This window comes from Triplophysa dalaica, chromosome 13, assembly GCF_015846415.1.
Source record: "Triplophysa dalaica isolate WHDGS20190420 chromosome 13, ASM1584641v1, whole genome shotgun sequence".
Taxonomy (NCBI): Eukaryota; Metazoa; Chordata; class Actinopteri; order Cypriniformes; family Nemacheilidae; genus Triplophysa; species Triplophysa dalaica.
The window spans coordinates 14,276,127-14,300,575 of record NC_079554.1 but is presented as its reverse complement, the minus strand read 5'-3'; the positions used below and the strand labels follow the sequence as shown (position 1 = coordinate 14,300,575).

At 37.2% G+C, this 24,449-nt stretch overlaps 1 protein-coding gene across 2 annotated transcripts; it reads right to left on the bottom strand.

Annotated features, from left to right (window-relative positions):
* mboat2b (membrane bound O-acyltransferase domain containing 2b) lies at nt 1–24,391 on the bottom strand. Of its 2 annotated transcripts, none has more exons than XM_056763908.1 (13): nt 23,830–24,391; nt 9,862–10,007; nt 8,563–8,640; nt 6,738–6,833; nt 6,588–6,643; nt 5,012–5,066; nt 4,067–4,250; nt 3,133–3,325; nt 2,243–2,346; nt 2,100–2,164; nt 1,609–1,741; nt 1,165–1,316; nt 1–1,008 (listed from the first exon to the last, which is right to left on the bottom strand). In XM_056763908.1, exons 1-13 carry the CDS (start codon nt 23,911–23,913, stop codon nt 852–854), a joined length of 1,503 nt encoding a protein of 500 aa, XP_056619886.1. In that variant the 5' UTR covers nt 23,914–24,391; the 3' UTR covers nt 1–851. The 2 variants fall into 2 exon arrangements, with proteins under 2 accessions (XP_056619886.1, XP_056619887.1); XM_056763909.1 differs by lacking the exon at nt 23,830–24,391 and adding an exon at nt 23,687–23,805.
* Between the last annotated feature and the right edge of the window lie 58 nt (nt 24,392–24,449).

Below are 24,449 nucleotides of genomic sequence, written 5' to 3'. Positions count from 1 at the left end.
TAGTAAAAGACCTCTTTTATTCACATAATTTGCAAAAAAACAACCTTTCAGGTCCACACAGACATAGGAACTCCAACACAATTTCAACTGACTTTAACACAGACATCAGCTTCACTTCTAACCCTTAGCAGACTGACCCATGAGACAAAAGTGTGCAATACTTTACATAAAGAATCACTGTCTGGTTGATTTTCAATGGTCACACAATTACTATCAGGTATTTTTCCCAAGATGTTAACTCGACGTTCCAGTTCAGGTCCAACATTATTTTCAACACTCCCAATGGAGACGACGTAATACTTTCATTTATGGGAAAATAATCTCTGGTCTTAAAGTGGCATGTATCACATACAACTTTCTCTATTTGAAGACTACATGGACAAGACGTTAATACAGACCATAACAAACATAACATGACAAAAACTCCAAGGGCCCTATTTTACTGGCACCACCCAGAGAACAAAACTTAGCTATGTGTCTTTTTGTGGACAACTTTAAATGTATTTTGTTTCCTCCTTTCGTATGAAAATTGTTTTCAATTTTGTATTCAATTGGTACAGGTTTTGTCCCTGCAAATCCTATTTACAGCCCAATACTAGACCACTAGGTCAGGACACTAATACTTGCTGTGGCAAGTTGGATCACAAAGGCAAGGTCAAGTAATTTTATATAACCGCATTCACTTGGCAACTCCTCCTTATGCCAGTCTGATTCGATTCCATTATCTCAAATCACGCAAAAATCTCAGTGCCACTATACTGAGCCAAGGGGCGACTCTTTTCTTGTGTGGCTGGAGAATAGGTACATTTGCCCAGTCTGTGTGTATTTAGAAATGTGATAAGATGCATGGCTCATGTAGTTTTTTGTTTCTGGTTGCTGTTGCTGTCTGTGGTCTCCTGGCTTGGTTGGAGGGGAGACTGTTGCTCTTTTAGCCGCAGGTGACGTGGTTTTACAGGCAGAGCGATGGCCAACAATATACAGCCTATGTGGAGGCAGAAGTACCATGACCTACAGGGTGAGAAAGAGAAGTAAAAGAATGAATTCTGAATCACTTCATCAGAATTGTACTAAAACAAAGCTAGAGCAAAACAGCAACAGTATATCAGCAAATGCATAATGCTAAAGGTATCATTACAGGTATTTCTTCCTGCGTGTTCCACCCACCTGTAGAATTTGAGCGAGGGACCCACAGAAAGCAGCACGAACGGTACCACTGTGTAACAAATGGCAATCTGTGTAGCTGCCCACGTGATGATGTCATAAACAAACTTGTGCGTTGGCGAGCCCAAGAAGTGTGGTCTTACATTGTGCCTTACCTGAGGAAACAAGAGATTAGATTAAATACACACCCAGCAGCATTTCTTATGAAAATAATTTGTACTTAACCTGTAAGAACACAGATACACATATTAAACACAGCAAATCCACATGGACTTAAATTCCTACTATAGCATTGGCATTAAATTTTAAGTCACAAAAGGCGTATTTACATTTACATTTACTCATTTAGCAGACACTTTTATCCAAAGCGACTTACAAAGAGTTAGGGAGCAACAAGCGATATGTCATACATGTATTTCATGTAAGGTACAGTGTTATTTTACTCACAGCTCTGGCTGCAAGTGTGATGACGATGCCTGTCAGGAAAGTGAGGTAGTAGCCTGGATAAGCCCCGTGCCACATGGCTGACAGCAGGAAGGTGGCAGCAGTAGGGTTATAAGGACAGCGTTCATAACACACCCTAGACAAGACAATACACAGTTAGTGTCACACCTAATTCAACACGCTCGTGTCATTTGGACTACGTAGCACAATTTCCAAAATAGAATGGGGGAAATGAATGTGTAAATATTTGAAAAAAGTAATTATACTTGTCATAACATTTGTGTTAGCATTCATTTTTGAAAGATATGAATGGCCTTTAGGACCATTAGATGGTGTCATCTCACACAGAGCTAAGCTATGAATTCGTAAGATCTAGGTCATGCATTATTTTATTAAAGCGGAGCATTAGTGTATTTGTGAAGGTGGGCAGATGACATGTATTTACAAGATGTAATGCAGTGATGCCACAATCAACATGCTCTTGCTGTTCAAACCTTTTAAGCCAATGTGCTGTTTGGATATTCCAGTTATCCAGGAAAACTTTAAAGCTGGTCGCGCACTGCAAAAGACACGGGTCAATTAAAAAATCTGATTCGTTCTGTCAAAGCTTTAAAAAATGAACAGTAGCTTGACTGACCTCAATATTCATGACCCTGAGGTTGGAAATGAGATCCCATCGCGGCAGACCATCGCTGTCATAACCATTAAAGCCAAATCCTGCTGCGTTGTTAATGGCATCAGCTATTCAGAACGACAGCATGATCACAGACATATTAAAAGAGATCAATGTTATGAATTATACATTAAAACAATCAAGTGCAGCTGAGCTTCAATTAGTAGAAATACATTTTCTATTACTATTTTTATGATTATTATTATCTTATGACTATAGGAAACCCTCCTTCAAGTGTTACTTTGAAGCGGGTACACTTATGCTAAACAGGGCCGGTGAGTTTCATTTAAAAAAAGGCATTGTTGAATATGCTTGATGTAGTTTTTTACATTTCAAAAATGTGTGTTTTAAGTATCACAGATTTAGAAAGTATATTTCCTTTGACGTCATAATTCATCACGTGAATCAATTTCTTGCAGTTCCATCTTTGGCCTGATGAGAGCACTGCAACACAAGTCATTAGAACTAAATCTGTGTTGTGTAACATGTTGATCCCAATTCAGATGGGTCACAACAGAACCAGTCCTCAGATCATGATTGATGAATCCTAATTATTATTCATACCTCTGATAAAGTATAGATGATAATGACAGAACATGAGAGAAAAACTATTTCTTGCGCTTTAATAAATCATTCGTATCGTGGTTTGTCAGACACACACAACATATTTTGGGAATTAAAAAGGACATTTTGGTTATAGATAAATGATCGTAGGACATGAGGGGAAAATGTTATTCAATGCAAGAACAGAGATGAAGAAGCGAGAGGATCAATACAATTTTCTTTATAAAGATGAAAATAATGGACAGAGAAGGTGAGATGGAAGGAGAAGGAGAGGCAGGAAGTCCACGCACCCAGAGTCCAAACAAAGTAGTATTTAGGCCGGGTGGTCAGCATGGACAAATACAGGTAGACCACCTGAGCATAGAAGGGCGTGGTGGCGATAAAATCATCATCAACATTACGCTCCACAGGAAAGACTTTGCAGACAGAAAGGAAGACCAACAGAGAGATGAAGCAGGTGGCCAGCTTTTGAATGACCGCTGTCTGTGAACAAAAAAAGATAGAAAGTCACAAACTGATGTGAAGAAATCACTGACAGCAAAATCGGTTTACAGTCCTATAGAACATGATCTTCAAATCTGATTGGTTCCTTGCATGACTGCTTGAGAAATTGCTGCGGGCAGAACAATGTTCAGATACTGGCTGTTTTATTCATTAAGATTGGACAAAGTATTTTTACAAATTTCTGATTCATCATTTGTTGTTATTTTTAGTAGTCTGTTGGTGAATTACGACATTACAAAAATGGTCAAGATCCCAAGTGTCATTCGAAAGGGCATTTGCGATTGGTCTAAGTGAAAACAAATTAACATATTCAACCAAATATAATGACATGTTTAGCACTATATGTGCTAGCAAAGCACTAACAATTCACTGCAATTTTTACAGACTTGGTTGTATGTTCTATTTTTTTTCATTTGTAAAATACTGTAGTGCTTGCAATTTCTTAAGTATTGTTTTAAATTTAGGTTTTGCAATGTTAAACAGACAACTACAGTCTTTATTATTAAATGAACACTTCACTATAAATAATGCAACCTATAGTTTGAAGACCATATGGAAAGGAGAATTATATTCAGACTAGAGTATAAGAGAATATGACTTTGAATAAAATACAAATTATGTAAGATAGCCTTTGTTCAGCCCTTTAAGTGATTTGTGAGATGACACCTAAACTGATGTACTGTATAGATAAAAAATCCAAAAGCAGTAAAAAATACACACGTTTGGTGAAGGGTCGTTCAGCCTGCTCTTTCCGTTCAGTTTTCCTTTGGTCTCTTGGTCTCTATGGCGACAGGGGGAGCCCTCAATGAAGGCAATGTAATCATTATAGGAGCAGGTGGGTCCAGCCAAAATACCCATGAAATTACAATTATAACTGAAGTACTCCAATAAACTGGGCATCCGCCTAGGTAAAAGATGAAACAATTTTACAGTTACATTAGTGAAATAGTACATACAGTCCTCATATAAAAAACTATAATTGACTTAAAGGTCGTGTGTATGACACTTAGCCGCATCTAGCAGTGAGGTTTTGAAAGAGGGTGGCTCACACAGAACAAATATTTTCTGTAGAGCAGTTTGTCTGTTTAGGGCTACTGTAGAAACATTTACATTACATTTACGCATTTGGCGGCACTTTTATCGAAAGCGACTTACAAATTTGTTTCTGACCATTTGTTTCTGATTACCATGTTTCCTACATTCTAACATTTCTGAGTATGTGCCTATGTGCAATCCCCTGGGATCGAACCCATGACCTTGGCATTGCTAGTGCCATGCGCTAACCACTGTGCCCAGGAAGCTACAGAAACAACATTGCGAATTCCTTGCAAGGGTATCTGCGGTGGATGTAGATAAAAATAGCTCATTCTAAGGTAATAAAAACATAACGTATCATTTTGTAAGGTCTTTATGCACCTATGAAGACATAGATATGTATATGTTATTGCATCAATAGATCCACAAAAAAATTACACATTGGACCTTTAAGATTTGTATTAGATTTTTTTCGTGACCATGTTATAATTACCTCACAACCATAAAGTGTATAAAGAGATTATATGCAGAGTTTTAATATCCAGTAATCAATGGCACTATCTTCAATAGCTTAGTATTGTTACCATGTTAACGTAAAACAAGTTAGCATATAACAAGTAAAAATATAACCTTATCGCCAGCAGTTTTTGACCTCGATTAAGCTGATCTTCCTGCCTTGCCATTCCTGCCAACAATGAAGAAAAACTAATCAATCCCACTTTTCCAACATTTAATGCAAAACATTGATGCCTCCGTCATATCTTTCCATCCGAGTTGTAACAGTGGTAGATGATTTCTGGATGGTACATCTATCATTTGTTTTCTCAAAACGACATGGAAGGTCATCAAACATTTCCATCCAGGGCTTCAGAAGACTTTAATTATAGCAGTCATATGTCATATGGACCACTTTTTCCATCCTTTTTGTATCTCAAAGCACAAAAAAAGATTATTGTTGCAACCAAACCAACAGTTTTGAAATAAGAATGAGTAAATAACAGAGTTGTAATTTTCTGGTGAACTTTTACCTTTATTTAAATGTCCAGCATAAGAAATAAAGCGGCAATTTAGAATACAGTGGCTTACATAGAACTAAGATGTCATCACATTTTTTTTTTACTTTTTTGGCTAAGGAGATAACGTATTTACGAAACGCACTCTGTAGAGCAGTTTGTCCGTTTAGGGCTGGTGTAGAAAAAAATTACTCTAAAACTTAACGCTTCATCTCTGAAGACATTGTTATGTATATTATATTGCATTTCTGTCAATAGATCCTCAAAAAAATTAAACATTGGACCTTTAATGTGTGCACGTGGAAAGACTGTTCGGCCTGTGAGAAGTGCTTTGTCTAACTCTCTCAGTCCTCTGTCTGATTTACAGAGGTAATTATAGTGAGCTAGAAGATGCTGTAAATTGACTTGGTGTGGTCGACTTATGAGTCTCGTCCGCTTCTGCTGTTTGTCTTCCTGCACGATAAGGTGACCCAGGGTAAGAGGCTTGAATAATTTCTTGTTGTTTCATTGCCACCTTTATGTACACAACAATACAAGGCACTTAATGTGTTTTCATTAGTTTATGACTGACCCAGTCAGAAGTGAGGAAAATGAGCTAGTCACATACAGAAACACAAACAAATCCCAGACCTAGTGATGGAGGTCAGTGAGGACTTCTTGTACTATTAGTGTCCACAGGACCACAGGGAATATCAATGGGAGTTTATTCAGAGCAATGAGTGAAACCGCATCTTGATTTTGATCCCCTATGAGGTGACGCGGTGCATGTAAAATTCCTCATTTCACATGTAAACAGCCTTTCCACTGAGAGCTGCTTGAATAAATCCAAAGATGGCAAATATGACAAAAGCATACTGAAATCGACCCTGTTCAAACGCATCTACAATGGGGTTTGCAGAACAGCAGCTGAACTCAGCAGACGAGAAAGAAATGAAATGGAGATAATGGTTATATTATGAATGCAGTATGGGGTCACACACATCATCAGGGTCATTTGTCACCCGGTGGAACAATAGCGAAGAAGAGAGGAGGCGGGGCTTGTTTTAATTTGCTTTCATTGCATCTCTCTGCCTCCATTTCTTTAATTAGTTTCTCAAGGCCTTTGGCAGCACAATTGACAATCGTTTGAACGCAATCCCCCTGCATCACTTCTGCATATTCTAACCCAACAAACGCACACTTTTGCATCTTACCGTCATGGATCTCAAAAGCAACACTGGTTATCTTTTGTGTGATGACCATCATGGGCCTGTTGGGGAGAAATAAAGAGAGATGTGGGTAAAGAGCACTGATAATGCAGTTCAGATATAATGTTGAGGAACACTATATTTGTATATTCTTACCCTGTAAAATCGGCAGAGTACATTCCGTAATCGAAGACGTAAACCCGGGTGATTTGGCAGAAGCTAAGATATCCCAGTGCGACCACTAAACAGTATCTGCAATATGGACCAAATAATTAAATTTACATTTATTTTGAAGACATAGTTCACCCGCCCAAAAATAGTCATAATTTATTCACCCTCATGTGACTCAAAACTTCTTTATTCTGTGTAACAACAATGGAAGTCAATAGACAGAAGATAATATCTTTGTTCATCTCTAATATTTGAACAAAACAGAAGTCCTTCTCATTCGCTTTTTGTACACACACACTTGTACGGTAGTGATGACACATTCAGCCCAGGTCCCCAATGACTGCAGGTGTGAGAACAAAGATAGATCAGGTGGGTGTGTGTGCACTGCGAGTGTTTTCCAGTCAGCGCAACCGCGCAACTGTCTTTTGCCGAGCTGCACAACTGTTTTGTCCCATCTCCTCAAATGATCCTTAAATAGCCCCAAAATATTGTCAAGTACCGCATGTTCTCCAAACGACACAACAATTCACGTCAGTCCTGTCTACAGAGCCCACCAATAGAAAACAGCTGAAGGGCAGGAAGAACTCCAGCCTGAACAACTGCCCCTGAATCTTCTGAAGACAGTAATATCACCTTATTTGAAACAAAATGTCTCAAAGGGCCGTTTGGCAAGAGTGTGACACGGAGGCAGTTTTATATATACAACCTAGTAAAAAGTTTTTGGCAGCTGGCAGGAGATAGCTGCTGGAAAATAATGGCTGTTTTTATTACACCAGTGAGGAGAAGAGTGCCTGGTGGTCAGCGGGTGAAGGGAATGATCTCTTTCTCATTATAATTATCTCTGGGTCAGTTTTCCACTCTTTCAACGAAAGACTCTGTAAGGAGGGACAACTTCTGACAAAATACTTAGAGGAGATAAAATGGACAATTCAAGTCTAACAGTACAATTGTAATCATGAAAAGGCTAGGGATGATCAAACAATATATGCTATTTTATAGATATTTTTATATAAAAATTTTGAACCCTCAGGTGGTCCAAACCTGGATGAATTTCTTTGTTCTAATGAACAAGAAACAATATATGTCAGTAACCGAACAAATTAAAACCCCAATTTACTGCCATAGTAGGGAGAATAAATAGTATGGGAGTTAGTGGGGGATGAGATCTGTTTGGATACCGACATTCTTCCAAATATCTTCTTTGTGTTTAGTAGAACAAAGAAATTTATACAGGTTTGGAGCAATCTGTAAATAATAAATGTAAAAGTAAATGATTACTTCCATAATGTAATATATTTCCTTCATAAAATTATGTTTTAATGAAAATTATTAATGACTCATCTTGTACTCAGGGGTAAGTAGTAAACGATCTTTTTTGTCTGTGATGTAAACAAAACTACTTGTTCAAACACTCTGCGCCTTTCTTTGATCTTTGGAACCAAAGCACAGATTTGTTCAGAAGTACATTACGGTTCTATTGTTCTACACCAAACCAATTTGTATGCCTTTAAGTTACAAAATATATGGCATATATGAAGTTTTCGTGTCCAGTTGAAGCTCAAAACAAGAATCCCCAATCACCCCCATTGTATTCTAAATACCCATAACACCACCTTTTCAAAAATCAGCGCTTTGGTCATGGAAACACATCTAGGGTTTGAACAACACAGGTTGAGTAAATAATGACAAATGTTTAAAAAATTTTTGAATGTAGGTATGTAGGGTATGTTTTTACTTGAGGTTGACTACAATGCTACGCAACACAACACAACTAAAAGCTCTTCAATAAAGCACACAATACTTGACTTACTTGTGCATGTGCTCGACTCCAGTCACAATCATGATGCCATATGTAATACCACTCTGGAGCAGAAAATGAAGAGCATACCTACAGAAGAGAGAAAAAAATATGCATGCACTTTATATACGAAAACTATATCACACACGTGTATCCTTTACATTCTCCTCCACTATACAGATAATCATTTCACGTGCTAGATTTCGGTTTCAGGATGAATACACAAGAACAACAGGATAGTGCAGTCACAGTATTTTACAGCTCTGCAATTACAGTTCCTCTATAAAAAGATCTATCACTAGACTTATTTAGTGACATCAGTGCTAATGACATAAAGCTGAACCCGACGTATACACAAACACTTTTTTGATGTCTATTAAGATATTATTAGGTATTTTTATGTTGTCCTCATCTAGACCGTTGTCTGTTTCAGTATCTGTTTTAGTGTACATTTGTCCCCACAATGTAAACAAAACCAGCTCCCCCACACAAAGAGAAACAGAGTCACTTTAACAAGGCTTTGAAAATAGCCTCTAATTCACCACGACAGCAACCCAGCCAAAAATCTATCCATCCTTTATCATCATGAGTGTGGCCTATTGATCTGTTAGTCTTATTAAATGAGATGTTAATGACTTTGAGATTTTAGCCACCGCTTAGACGTCAATACAAGTGTAGAGCTAAAAACACACACACTAATGTATCTGAAACTATGTTAATATCGGAAGTGCTTTCTCTAATGCGTTTCTATTAATAACGTCAGAATAGAAATAACATTAGAATAATGGTTCTTTCTTTCTTTCTGGCAAGTTTTTACCAAGTATACTGGAATTGAGGATCTGTTTCCCAATGACGCAAAAGCAAAATTGATTTAAGGAGAGTGAAATAATAAATGGATGTTTTGCAACGTAATTGCGACTGAAACTGCGGGATCAGTTTCAATCTTTTCTGCATGGTTTTAGAGGCGTCTTTTATCCATCTTACACTTTACCGGGAAAGGTCCAGAGTTTACTATTCGGTCCCCTGATGTTTTGGAAGGAAGTCCTACAGGTATTTGTTTATTTACAAATGAAAAATACCACATAACTTGATACCTGACAGTGTACAGCAGAAATCAGCTTCATCTCACTGTATTCGTCCACTAAATGTTTGTTTATTCTGTATCAAATGTCAATCGTCACAGATGGCTACATTTTCTATCGATTGCTGTCTTTCTTCTTTCTAGAATGTCCAGCCAGCACATATCCTGCAGTCCAGAACTGGTTTTGACAATAGAGCTAGTAACACATCAGTGTGAAGCCAAAGACTCACCAGCCAAAGCAGAAGAGAGCAAAGTAGATGCCCAGCAGTGTGGCCACCACATGCCGCACAAAAGGACTGGTTTTGCTGGGGTGTAGATAGAGTCTGAACCATACTGCCGTGAGCAGAGCACAGAGCTGACATACAACAAAGTTCACCTAAAAGAGAAAGATGGACACAAAGAAAGAATCAAACAATTATTTAGTGCACTTTGGGGCAAATATGGTATTATGATCAAAGCTACAGTGACAAAATTTTGTGATTTGTGATTTTGTCAATACATTGATTTTATTTTTGAATTCATGTTTTATTTTTCATTTGCTGTTAGTATAATTTTATAATATATTCTATATCTTATATATATATATAATATGTTGCAAAGGAAGATAAAAAAGTAGTTTTTTGCCTCCGGTTATGAATCAGTATAAAGCAAATTGTGCATTCAAAAAAATGAACAGCAGGATAAATACAAAACAGAGCCAGAGAGCTTGTTTTCCAGCAGTTACTTGAACACAAGTTTGAATATCGTCGACTTGGAATGATAGGGTTCTTTCTGCTGTTTAGAATTATAAGGTTCTGTCTGCAAAACATTCATTAAAGCAATACATTTTCAAGCAACACAGACCATATACTTATAACTTTTGTTAAAACATGAAATAAGTGTATGATAATGTGTAAAAAAGGAACATTTACATGGTTTTTATGACACTTCATATTTTAGGATGCTTTTTCATTGTTCAAGTTAAGCATAAAAGGCTAAGCTAATTGTTGTATCGATGTTTTATCCACAGAAGGTGGGACGGATCTAATTACTTTTTAGAGACGAGTATGGCTGAAAAAACATAATTATGTTTATTGTTGTAATCAAGACTCTTGAGGCAGTTGACTATTAGGCATTAACTGCATTATGAGAGTCTTGTAAACACAGATATAAAGCTAGCGCTGCTGGCTAGTGTTGTGTCTATAAATATAAAAAATTGAATCTCCACAACAAAACCTAAAACACTTTCGTTTGAGCTGCTCTCGTTGACAAGAGCATCAATAAAACAGTCAATCTTGAGGTTTCTTTTAAACATTGTTTTTTGTTGCGTTTTGTCACTGAGGAGTACGGTCACATTACAAAGATCTTGATTGTTCCTCTCGCGTGCATTTCAAAGTGCTGATTGGCTCTTGCAGATAGAACCTTATAGCACCAAATTATAATTCGATTTCGTAGATAGAACCTTTCTTTAAAAAAGTCTCAAAATGCACACATTACAAAAAAAAAAACATGTCATAATGTGAAGAAGTTGTCACAGAATATGTGAATAACTAAATTTTGACCAAAATGTCAGATAGAACCTTATAATTCTAAGGCGACGATATGGTTCCTGCAGTATCTCAGAACTCTGCATGCCTTGTGACCTACTTAGAAGACAATGCCTTGAGCTCTATTCTGACATGCTTCTCATGAACACCAAAGACAGCAACAGCATGACTCCTGAAGTTCTTTCCAGGCTGGACGCAGCTGCAGATTTTAAACTGAAAGCTGATTATTTATCTTCAACTTCATTAAAGGCCCAACGCCTTTAAAGCTTTATACAAACCGCATCCATAAGCGACCTTTTTGTATTAATTACAAAGGTAGAACAAAGCAGACCCCTCCAGCAGTAATAAAAGCATTCATATCCACACCATGACCATATGCAGTAAACAATTCTAACAGGGTCACAGCCCACATACACGCTGCGAAAGATCTGCCACCTTCCTCTGGTCAAATGCAATCCAGAAAATGTGGTTATCGGCTTGCAAGTTATTGATGCGAGACAGAATTCACACGCTGTGTAAGGATGCTACAGTCACCGCTTGTATTGTCCACATCTGCTTTCAATGCCTGGAGAGCAGCACTTACTAATACCACCACATAAGGCAGCCACATGTTTTTGTGTCACCCAATACATTCGTCATGCAACCCAGTACGGTCTGCAGACTAGACCAAGGGAATTACGGGAGATAACCGGCAGCAAGCTATTGTATATTACCCATAAGTTCACAGCCCCTTCTTCCTAGGCTGGAAAAACAAAACAAACATGCCACATAAAATAGGATAAAATTTGATTTCGAATAAGAGAAAATTCTGATTCATCATGTTTACAAACAATGCAGGTGCATTATTCTTACATGGCATTTGGGATGGGTACATCTGAAATCACTGATAAAAAAAGTGTGCAAAAAAGAATCATTTAGTGGTGCAGATGTCTTTACAACGGAGTACAAAATTTAAAACTCAAGCAGACATGCCATTTGAGGACGAGACGCTGAGAAGTTTGGAATTTTGAAGGCTAAGATCATTTTTCTCTAACTTACATCACTTTTGACAGATGACGGGTTATCTGTTTGCGAGCCTCTAACAACTTCTCTGTAGACTTCCTGTTGCTAGTCTACTAAGCATCTGCATTTAGCATCCGTCCTGCGCTCTGGCAGAGAGCAGGAAATGCCACCACATGGTGAATCAAAAAAAATTGAAAGTGTATCGTGCACATCAACATGTCATATATCTGTTGTGGTCTATGAATCTGCTGAAAATATCTTGATGGTACATTGATGAATTGTGAAATTAGATAACATCAATCATTTATTCTCTGAAGAAGAAACACAAGAGAAATAAATCAATAGTTCATAATATTTATTATGTCATCAAACAATTGCTCTTAAAGGGATAGTTCGACCCAAACTGAAAATTCGGTCATCATTTACTCACTCTCTTGTCATTTCAAACTTGTTTGGCTTTCGTCCTTCAGCAGAACACAAAAGAAGATATTTTGGAGAATGTTCGTAACTGGCACCCATTCACTTGTATTGGTTTAGTGTCCATACAATAGAAGTGAATGGGTACTGTTGCTGTTTGGTTAACAACTTTCTTCAAAATATCTGCGGAAGAAAGGCATACACTCATCTATTGACCCTGTGTAATAGTTGTTTTCACCAAACAACAGTAATAGGCTGCAGAAGATGACAGCATTAAGAACGTTTCATCGGATACGTGCCTGACCCCAAGTTAACTACCGGTTTGTGTTAGGCTAGTTTGTAATAATATAACTATTTATATTTAATTTAGGTTAATATTGATTTGCATTATTATTTTACTGTATAATAATTGTATTCAATAAATGATTTGTTGAATTTTTGTTGTATGTTCCTTTCATTAAAGAAACAATTTGTTGAATGGTTTAGCTGGGGTCACAAAAGTGCGCTTGCACATTAACGTTTGTTTATGTTGTTAAGATGCAACAGTCTATATCCAATATCCAACTGCCATCAGGAACTCAAATAACTGCCTTGAACCTTCTCACCTCACATCTATTACTCAGCAGGTCTGGATTGTTACATGTGCTTCTATGATGCAAGCTGGCCAAAAAAGGTTGGACCTCTTTTGCCTTCTCCCAACTTCTTTAATTAATGATCCTTGATGTGTCTCATTACATTCAAAGTCTCCTTGATTTCCAGGTTACCCGGTGTATCATCTCCTGTGTCATTTGAGCAGAAGTCTTACAGTAGCCACAACAGTGCTCAGGTTGTGCAGGTAGCACCCAGCTGGAGATAAAACATGTGAGAATTTGCCAAGCCTACATATTCTGAGAAGCAGCAGATAAATCTGATGTTTTCTAAATGGGTGACTGGAGGCAGAGCAGCGTGTCTGGGGATAGGGAGTGATTCGGTCTGGCTGGAATTTCCCTGAAGATACATCAAGGTCGGCTGAGTCAGGGAAAGTAAAAGGCCGCTTCACTACATCAGGTGGTGAATGTTACCATTGAATTGTTTAATTGGGCAATGGTCAAGACAGATAAAATACAGGAAGGGTAACACAACTTTTCACTGGGGTTCAATTCACCTTCCACTAAAGTTCAATCATTAGATATCATGGACACAATTTAACAGCATTTGTTAACCGCAAATTCACTTCAAAATGTATTGTCAATTTTAACTTTCAATGTTAAAAAATATGAATATTTGTAGAAAAGGACTTGTTGAACCGTGATTAATAGTCAGTTTTGATCAGTAATAAACTCAAAATAATGTTTACCAATAAACCACACATAATAAAACTAGGGATGTGCGATACTAATTGACTAGTCGTTTAAACGGTAAGCTTCTACTAGTCGTCACTGAAAACAACAGTCGATTACACTAAAAAAATTACACAAAATGTCATAATTTAGATTACTTTCATTTTAATGTTTCCTTCAAAACCCTTTTAAATTACGTTTACAATACATTTCATAAAATAATTATGAATTGTCTTTAAAAGTGTTCCAGGAACGAAATGTGGAACATATATGACTATTTTAGCTACAATAAATATGGGATATGAACAGGACTTTTAGGATTTTGAACAGCCTTCTGGGCCATTCTTAGTTTAAGACTATAGTCGACTACACGGTAGCAAAACTTTCGTTTAAACGACTGTCAAATTGGTCGTAGAGCACATCCCTAAATAAAACCAGTAGTCTTGAAAAAAAGCAAAAGGGTCCATTTCGAGTCCATTTTAACTTGCTAAAATGCATTATTATAATAATATGCATTATGCATTATATTATACATCTTTTTTTGAGTCATGATTCGATTAAATTTCGGTACATTTAGTGGGAAGATATTTAGCAGATAAAATTGTTTGTTGTTTATAATTGAAAACATTTATTATTATTAACGTTTGTAAACATTAACACTTTACATTTTTACAAAAGTTTAAATAAAATGCCTGCTTGGTTTAAATAAAATATTAAAATATTAAAATAAAAGGTTCTCCAAATTGAATAATTCTCAAAGAAATGTAACAAACATTTTTAGCTCACAGGCCTGCAGTTTCTTTCATTCATTCATCAGTCGTGAGTACTAAGGCAGATGCATTGGACAAGTCGTGGATAACAGCAGCTTTTACTTTTTCATAAGGGGCTTGAATAAATTTCTGACTGAAATTCAGAAGATAAGGAACTTAATACCGGGGGTCAATCACCATCATATGTTTAAAACCTCTGTTTCCAACAACTGAATATGGTCGTAGATCCACTACTATAAAAACTGCAAAGGCATTTGTCATTGCTTTGGCCCGATCAGCGAGGGGCTGTTTAAATCAGGCATTGCAATACACTTTTTTTACATGTAGTAGTGATATTCACATTTGCGTGATGCCTTTTCAAATAATTTATCAGCATGTTGGCAGAAACATACCAGATCATTGCTGAACAGTGTCTGCATGGTGCTTTTGTTTTATACACATGGCTTTGTCCCTTGTCATAATTCACCAGGAACCTGAAGTGTTCCCAAACAGAAGACCTTAATGATAAAGGCGGGTCTTCGAGGTCTGGCCTTTCATTCGCATTGGCTATGATGACGTTCACTAACCAGAGGCTAAGCGCGCTCATACTGCGAGGCGGAAACTAAACAGTCCGCCACTTAATATGTTTGTGTGGGAACTGTGATTTGAAAAGTTATACTTGTGAAACCTAAAATGCATTCGATCCTGTACCGAAACGGTTCGAATACGTGTACCGTTACAACTCCATTATTTATTATAATCAGGATTCGTGAAAAGATGTTGCGCACTGCGCTTTGCAGAACAATCTGGATATGACATCAAACCAACAGAAGAGTAAGTCCTGACAAACGTATGGAGGAAGCCAAATTTACTAAGAGGTACTCGGAAAAAGTGCAATATAGACAGTTCGACCAAAAATGACAATTTTTTCATGAATTTCTCAACCTCAAGTTGTTCCAAATTGTAAAATGGTCATCAAAGGTGCCCCATAACTGTTTGTTTTCCTAAATTCCTAAATGTTTTATAGTACAAAGAATTTATACAATAATTATTGATATGGTAGTCAATGGTGTCCCAGAAATCTCAGTTGCTAACATTCAACCAAAAAAAACCTGTATCCATTTCTTTGCTTGGTTGAACACAAAGATAGATATTTAGATGAATGTTAGCAACTGAGATTTCTGGGGTCAATTATTTGTCTCATGGAGCACACGGCCTTTACTGCCGTTTATCTTTCTCCTCATTGTGCTGCTGCATTATGAGCGCTTCTTAGATTTGGAATGCAATTGATAGTTTGAAATCCAGAAATCTGTGAGAATACACTGTTAGCAGGGAGCTTACTACTCTCACATGCACACCACACAAGGCCTCATCCAGAAAGAGAGAGGATGCAAACGTGAGAGCTGTTTAGAAGCGCGGTTTATCAGCTTAATTAATCGCAGATACAGTCATTCTTACGGATGGATAAAAAAAGACAAAATTTGAGTCCAAATATACTTGGGCGGCCATTTATATACCTGCCCAAGTAAAGTCAATTTGTGGGGAACACTGCTGATCTTCTGTTAAGTCCTGATAAACTCGGCCAGCCGTCTTATATTGACCGTAACTCTGTGACTGTTGACGTTTACGTGGATATGCAAGTTCACGGAGTGACACATATTGAAAACACTGAATTTGGTCACTGTCATGTGAGAGAGAGAGGCAACGCTGCGCTGCACACAAAATTGAGAGAGAGGGGGTTTGACAAACACGCTGCGCGCAACTCTACAATGAATTAAGCTGTTTAAATAAAAATTTAAAGGGGAATCGTGTAAAATCTATTCGTGGTGGCCAGCGTTGACATTATGGCAGTCCGCCACGAATAAATCAATGTATGGGAAACACTGGATGTAAAGAAACGAGGTGTCAGATTCTCTCAACAAGCAACTTTTTTTTTTTATAAGCCCCAGAACCTGTGACTCATGATTTTTTAAACGAAACTTAAGAGAAAAAGAAGCCCAAAGTTGCATATTATAAGCAGACATGACTATACTGCTAACATTTGCCTCTGTGCCAAATGGGGGGAAAAGCATGCTGCGCTGGGCAGGACCGGACCGAACAATACACGTGCGTCTCGAGCCATGACAAGTGAATTGAACAGTACCAACTTTTTCATGAACCGTTTCATCCCTAATAATTATACATCTTGTAACATTTGTATGTAGGCTATATGGATGTGGTAAAGTTAATACAAATGCACTATGCAATGTTGGCTGTTATAATGTAATAATATTCTTAAAAGAAAAAGCAACAGCTTTCCTGGAATCTCATTGAGATTCATTTGAATTCACATATGAAAAAAAACTGGATTACCAGAACTATGGCTACTATGGTTTCTAATCGATAAGACCACAGTTCATCTGCTTTTTGTGGAAATCCTTGACAAGCCTGTTGCTAGGACACAGAGCTCCTAAAAATAAAGGAGGACATGGAGGTGCAGAATGAAAGCTGCCTGCTGCAGCCATTAGTCTTTTCAGCTGTCACAGGCCACACGCTCAGCCTGATTGATTTTCCTTCTAGTCTAAACACTTCTACGCAAAGCAACCTTTATCATATACAAAGCAGTGACTGCCGCTGAAACATAATTACCTTTCGAAAAGCTATGATGTTACCTAGAGCAGTGGTTCTCAAACCGGGGGCCGAGATGGATCCGGGTGGCCACATATTTTGTGTTATTTATAAAATATAGAAATTTATCATAAAATTTATGCAATCTAGCATTAGAAAAATAACATCATAAACCAAAAGAATTAATGTTTACATTTATATTTAGTCATTTGGCAGACGCTTTTATCCAAAGCGACTTACAGTGCACTTATTACAGGGACAATCCCCCTGGAGCAACATGGAGTAAAGTGTCTTGCTCAAGGACACACTGGTGGTGGCTGCTGGGATCGAACCAGCAACCTTTTTACCAGTTCAGTGGTTTAACCCACTAGACCACATGTTCCTGCACTGTATACCTGCATAGGTTTTTGGCTTAATTAACATTCTAAGTTTAAGATTATAAGTCTTTATTTTGGGGGGCCGAAAAGTGATGCACCCTACACAAAGGGGCCTTACAACGAAAAAGTTTAAGAACCACAGACCAAGAAAGGCATATTTTACCTTTTTAGATAGACGCTCAAGATTTTGTAAATTAGCACAAACATTTCCTCAAGGAATAGTTCACCTTATCATTTATTCACATTCATGTCCTTCAAAAACTGCAAATGACTCCTCCTTCTGTGGAACACAAAATAAGATATTTTGAGAAATGTTGCAGTGGTGTGCATGCAATGGAAGTCAATGGGGACCATTGCTTTTTGGTTTCTAACTTTCCTCAAAATATTTTGTTTTGTGTTCTGCTGAAGTACGAAAGTCATACGGGTTTGCTATGTAATGCTGGAGAGTTACTATTAAAAGACTTTCCATTTCTGAGCGATCCCTTTAAACGAAAGTTGAAATCCACTAATTGATTTATTTTTGGTGTTTGATTCCCAGAGAATGCGTAAAATGATATAATGTATACTGTTAATGCGAATAATTTGGATAAAAGTATCTGCTAAAAGTTTCTTGCTCTCAGCTGCCAATAACTCACCGCACTGAACACATTATGGTCACCACAAACCATATTATTCCTCATTTAAAGTGAACATACATTGAATGTACTCTAGAGTCATATTTACTAAGAGCCTTTACCTTCAGTAGATTTTTTTATAGTTAATGAGGAGCACGTAATGCAACCATGTGCTAAATTTAATATATTATAACAAATTAAACATGAGTTAGTGCAAAATCACCTCAGAATTCTAATGGATTTTGAGATAAACAAGAAATTAATTCTCCTGTTTCATTTGCAAGTTGGTGTCATGCGACCCTATAAGACGTGCTTGAGTATCCTGGTCACAACACATCAGTGACATGCATGATATTTTTTAACAGAAGGTAAGCTGATGCATAAGTGAATCTGAGCCAAAGTTCTATAAACACCAAAAAATTAAATAATCATTGTTTGTCAATGATAGCTTAGGCAGGGAGATCTGTGGCAGGGTCCGCTTTACTGTTAACCCATTAATCTCCCTAACCAAACGGCTGACCATGAATATAGCATAAGAATAACATGACGAGCAGTTAGAAGATGATTAAATCGCTCTTGAGCACTAAGTGCTCCCTCCAAACAGTGCATTAGATACTCAATTATTTATCTGTGGTGGTAATGCATGTGGTGCTCTCATGCACCTGTCAACTGAGCAGGTAAAGACAACCATTACATATGACTAAAGCACTTGATGCTACAGCCAAATATGAAGATGGACCACACAAATAAGAGAATAAAAACTGGAGTAAGAGGGTGGAACTGGATGAGCAGAAACTGGTTAGTTCTCTGACTGGCAAGAAGTTCTCTCTGCTTGTACTTAGGATCATGTAGATTGTATTATATTCTTATTAAATGAAGACATATTATGCAGGGCTCGATGCCGAGATCAGCTATAAAATCTTTTGTGAGAAAGAAATTCCAATAAATATTTTGGATAATAATCTTCTACTAGGGCAAAGTCCAACACAATCTTACAGCAATTCATAACTACTGTAAATTAATTTGGACATTTCAGTACGATTTGCATTCGTGCCAGTGACGTAAAGCTTAGGGGTGGGGTAAGGGGAGAGGATTTAGTATCACATTTTTCTAATAATCATACCTTTTTTGTATGATTCTCATCGTACAAAATAATACGAATCAGCCACCTCAGAAAATACTCATGCTGGACAGTGGGTTTAGTGGCCCTTTGTAAATATATGTTCACATGACCAACATCATGTAGTTTGCTAGATTAAAGAATTAGTTTACTTAAATATAAAAATGCTTTCATAATTTACTCATCCCATCCCCAGGGCTGTACATATATGTTGAATAAGCTTAAAAAAAAATTTGGTCCGTGCTAAGAATAAATGTAATAGTGTAGCACGTGTGCGATACAGTTTGGCAGGTGTTTAATACACAGCCGCTTGTTTGTGTGAAGTGCGTTTGTCGTTGTGCTTTTTCGCATGCGAGGTTAACTAATGGAGCACCACTATTTATATTTGTTTTTATTTAGTTTTTGCAATTAAAACTTGTTTTCCGGCTGCATCGAGTCCATTGATCTAGAGCCCAATGATCAGCGCAATGTGGGAAAACATGGAAGGATTCACGAAAGTAGAATTCTACTATTTAAGTGTGTCCTCTACTTGTTCTGCGTGTCAATGAGTGCATAACTTGCACACCTAACCATGTTACAATCGTGATACTGATTTGTCTTCATCTTGCTATTCAAGGACATGAACAGATGAACTTCATCAACGAAGTTGTTCTGTTTAAGTTAGTTCTGCTAAAGATTCGCTTAAGAGCATTTCACTGTTTGAGTGAAGCTACTATCAAACACTCAAGTGTCTTCACAACGACCCACCAAAATAAATCTCTGCTTAATTTGAGCCAGATGATAAAATAATTTGTTGTAAATTTATAAACTGCACTAAACACCATAGTAGGTTTTATTATTTGCTATAGTAAGGTTCATATATACTATAGTACACAACACAAGAATTCTACTGCAGTATACTACAGTAGTGTATTTACTTTCGTATAGTAAAGCATTACAATTACAGAACAATTAGAAAAAACTAATTTGGGGAAACTCAAAATTTAATTTTCCAGTGAACTATTCCATTGACTCAAAACTAACACCACTTTCCCATGTTAGCATTTTTAATTTATTTTTTCCACTTTTTTAATGAAGTAATAAGACTACAGGCCATCATTAGGTTGCACACATTATTCTTAGATAGCCCTCATTTGTTATGTAATCTACAAAATGGGACTCAACGTGCAAATTTGTTTTCCTTTAGCACATGAGGAAAAACTGCTGAGTAGTCGGGTAAACCACAGCATCTTAATACAGAACCTCACTAGGATTCCTATTGCCTGTTCCCTGGAGACGTGTGTTAAATTAATCTGCATCTTCTAGTGCCCACTGTTTCACATTACTCAATAACGAAAAATGATCAAGCAGTTTCCAAATCTGGTGAGTCATTTTAACATTAAAAGAAACATCTGACTCACTGAACATCCCACATGCTAAATATCTGTGAATTAGTGTTTCAACTTGCAAAACCAATCGAATCTGACTCTAAATTATTCCATTCATTGGTTTAAATCAATTTGAGACCCAGGGGACTAATATTTTTTCTTGGGACATTAGCATAGAGCCCTGAGACTGCCTTCTCCTGTGAGAATCCAAAAGGTGGCCTCTCCTCCCATTAAAGCTGTATTGTTCATAAAGAACCCTGTCAGGGCTTTGAGATTGGTCCTGCATTAAGCCATCTGTTTGAAGTAGTGCCACGGATCATGCGAAATGAGACACAATCTAAATTGACTTCCTGTTTTACTTCAGCTTTCAGTAAACAGACCTACATGTAGCCAGCAATGGTCTTTGATCAGCACTTCATATGATTTATGTGTTTCACAAAGAGGCTAAAGTACCACACATGAGGTAGAACAAAATAGCTTACTAATGCATTTGTAGATCCACACAACAATACATATCGGTGAAATGTGCAGTAAGATCCTGTTAGGTCTTGTTTAGGGGTCTTGTATTGTACCATATTGTGAAGTAGCAATACATCCCTCCAAGAAAAAAACATCACTCACAGCCAAATGGTTAAACAGAGCATCAAATATTAAAGGGTAGCGGCGTGACGAGACAGTTATCCAACGAGACTAGACGACACTAGGTTCACGAGAATGAGACGAGATTTTTTTTACTTTTAAAAGAAATGCTAAATCGTGAAGTGTATAGGGGTCTTTTATTCACCTTAACTCAAAATGCAGAAAAAATGTAGGAATTATCAAATCAATTTGTACTTATAATTAACTTAAATAGAAGTTCATTATGCAGTTAAAAACAATATGTAAACACTGCGAAGTGTTTTGTCAGAAATTCAAATTACATGCAATAATTGCACAAAATTGATGCTTTGTTTTCTTAACAGACGTAGCTTTTAGTAAAGAGCTGTGGTTGTTTTCTCTACATGCTTTTGAATAGTGCTCATGTTAGCGGAGATGGCGATCATTTCATACTGTCAATCCTCCTTCCTCCACTGACTGAACCCTCAGTAAACCTGTTGTTTGACAATCCATAAACCATAGTTGGATCTTAAAAATCACAAAATATTAACTCTTTAAATTTGTCTTTTCATAAAGGAGCCGTTATAATACACCCCGATATATAATGGCTGACCTCACCACAAAGCCTAAACATAATTTTATTTACTTTATTTTATAAAACCTTGCTAAGCATATGGATTAACCGTTTTATTAAAGCAATAAGCACCAGGAAGCAGTGGGTTACAGTGCATTTTATAACAGCTAAGGGCATGACGTGAAGCATTTAAAAAGTAAAAAGTAAATTCTTCTGGAAAAAATCCTGTTTGACCCATTGTCATGACTATAAACAGCTGTGGAATGTTTGGAAATATTAAAAAACACGGCACCAAATGAACTGCTGTGACTCCACACACAGATTAAATATAGCCTACTGTCATCTTAAGAGTGTGACTGCAATGTGTACAAAACAGGACAGAATGAGCAGAATCTTTTTGCAGAAGAAGGAAACTGCCTTATCCACACCAAGCATGAAAAGTGCAACAGACAATAAGCATAAGAGACTTTCTCTCTTAGGTACAAGTGTAACAGGAGTCCAGTGTCTGCCAGTGGGAGAGCAACGATAGTCGAGTACTGCTCACATTACAATCTATTCTAACCTTAGTTTTATTCTCCCTCAAAACGGGACACTTAATAGAAGTTAACTGTTCTACTAACAAACATCAGAAGTGTTTTTTAGGGTGATTGTGTTGATAACAAATTCACCTGTTGACAGTTACTTTGCTTAGTTATACTGACTGAATAATAAAAATAATTAAAAGCACATGTTTTTTCCTCTGTATGAACAATTTTATGCTACATCACGCCCAGTTATCACTTTCCAAAAATATGCACATTTAAGTCTATAGCAAAAATACAGGCTAAGCAATAAATGATATGATAATAGATCATCATACAAAAACCTTAAATATAACACATACTACATTATTAAGAAATAAATAATACAATTAATTGCTGATTATCGTTAGGGTGCATGTATGTGTGTGTCTATAAATTGTAATATTAATTAGTCACATAGAAATTCATCACTCACTTTTCTTGTTCATTTTGAGCTGGCTTTAATGGATTCATGTCATTAATACCCGTTTATTCAACAACATAATGTTAGATATTCGAACAAGAAAGCTCTGTGGAATAATGTTACCCTCAAATTGCCCAATACTATATTATATTAAACAATATTATATTCTGGATATCTGACAGCCTTCTAGTAGAGACGGCCTAGTTCATACCTGGTGATAGATGCTTCTACAATAACAGAAATATTTATTTACTGCCATATTAATAATTCATTCATTAACCTGAAATTTGACACAGGACTTGTTAATACATAAAACCACAGATTAAAAACACGACAATCAGAATCACTCAACACAGCATCCTCTGTTGCAGCACCATTCAGGCCATATGAGCACTCAATCCAGACAGCATTTTAAGATGCCAAAAATGCTGTCTAGGTGTGGAGCTCGCTGTATTTGGAGGGGCGACATTCTACACACATCCACTCTGTCCGAGATTGTGTTAACTTTACATTGAACAGTAATAACCACGACGTCTTTTAAAGGCAAACAACACACCACACAGTTAACACAACCAGTCGTTTTCTGTGCATGGTGCTATTTTTTCTCCCACCTTAAACATTGCTGTAAATTCATGATAATCTAGGCCGTGTGTGAATTTAAAATTACGTGCATAACCCTCGAATAACCCCTCGCCGGTTTCTTCATACAAATAATTCAATGAGGACAAATATGGCAATGCACATCACGACAGCATCAATTTCGAGGCAAAATGTGAATTCAGCGTCTTCACTGTAATCTTACCAAATATTTTTAGGCATAGCCTGCAATGGATTTGCAGAAGGACCTGGATGCCAATGAGAGACGTGGCGAGGGTTTTGTGCCTCCAGTACTCATTTCACCAAATGAAAATAACAAAAAAATACAGTACGTTCACATGCATGTACCTGATCTAACGGGAGGTTGGTTATCTCGCTTATGGGTTGTAGTAAACTGGATCCGGTGCACGCTGATAGCGCCTCAGTAGCCATGTTTCGCTATTGTATTAGTTCTGTGCTTTTCCCTGTGGCAGCCCAATTCGCCTTGATTCAATCCCACACATACATCCACATCCACCTCTGGAGAGACTGTTGCTGCTTGCTGCTGTCCACTGCTGGTAAAAAACGGAACAACACACCCACACGGCGCGGTCCAGCCGTACGATTTTCAAATCCTACTATGGGTTAACTCGGCTCATGAATATTAATCACGTGACGTGACGTCAGGCCAATATGTGGAGCCGATTGTCTGCAACGTATAGGGCTAGATAACGTTCCTTTTTAACATTATATACATATACATGCATACACATGTACATTACTCACATATACATGCATCATATTCCTCAAATATGAATATAAAATGCTATTACACGGCAATGTAAGATATTTCCGCAAAACACAACTATTATACATTCATGCGTGTGTATGAAATGTTATTATACAAAATGTAGCGAAACACCTACAAATGAAATTAACATTCACCGGTTTATATCATGCACTCTTGTGTTGGTTCAACAAAATTACGA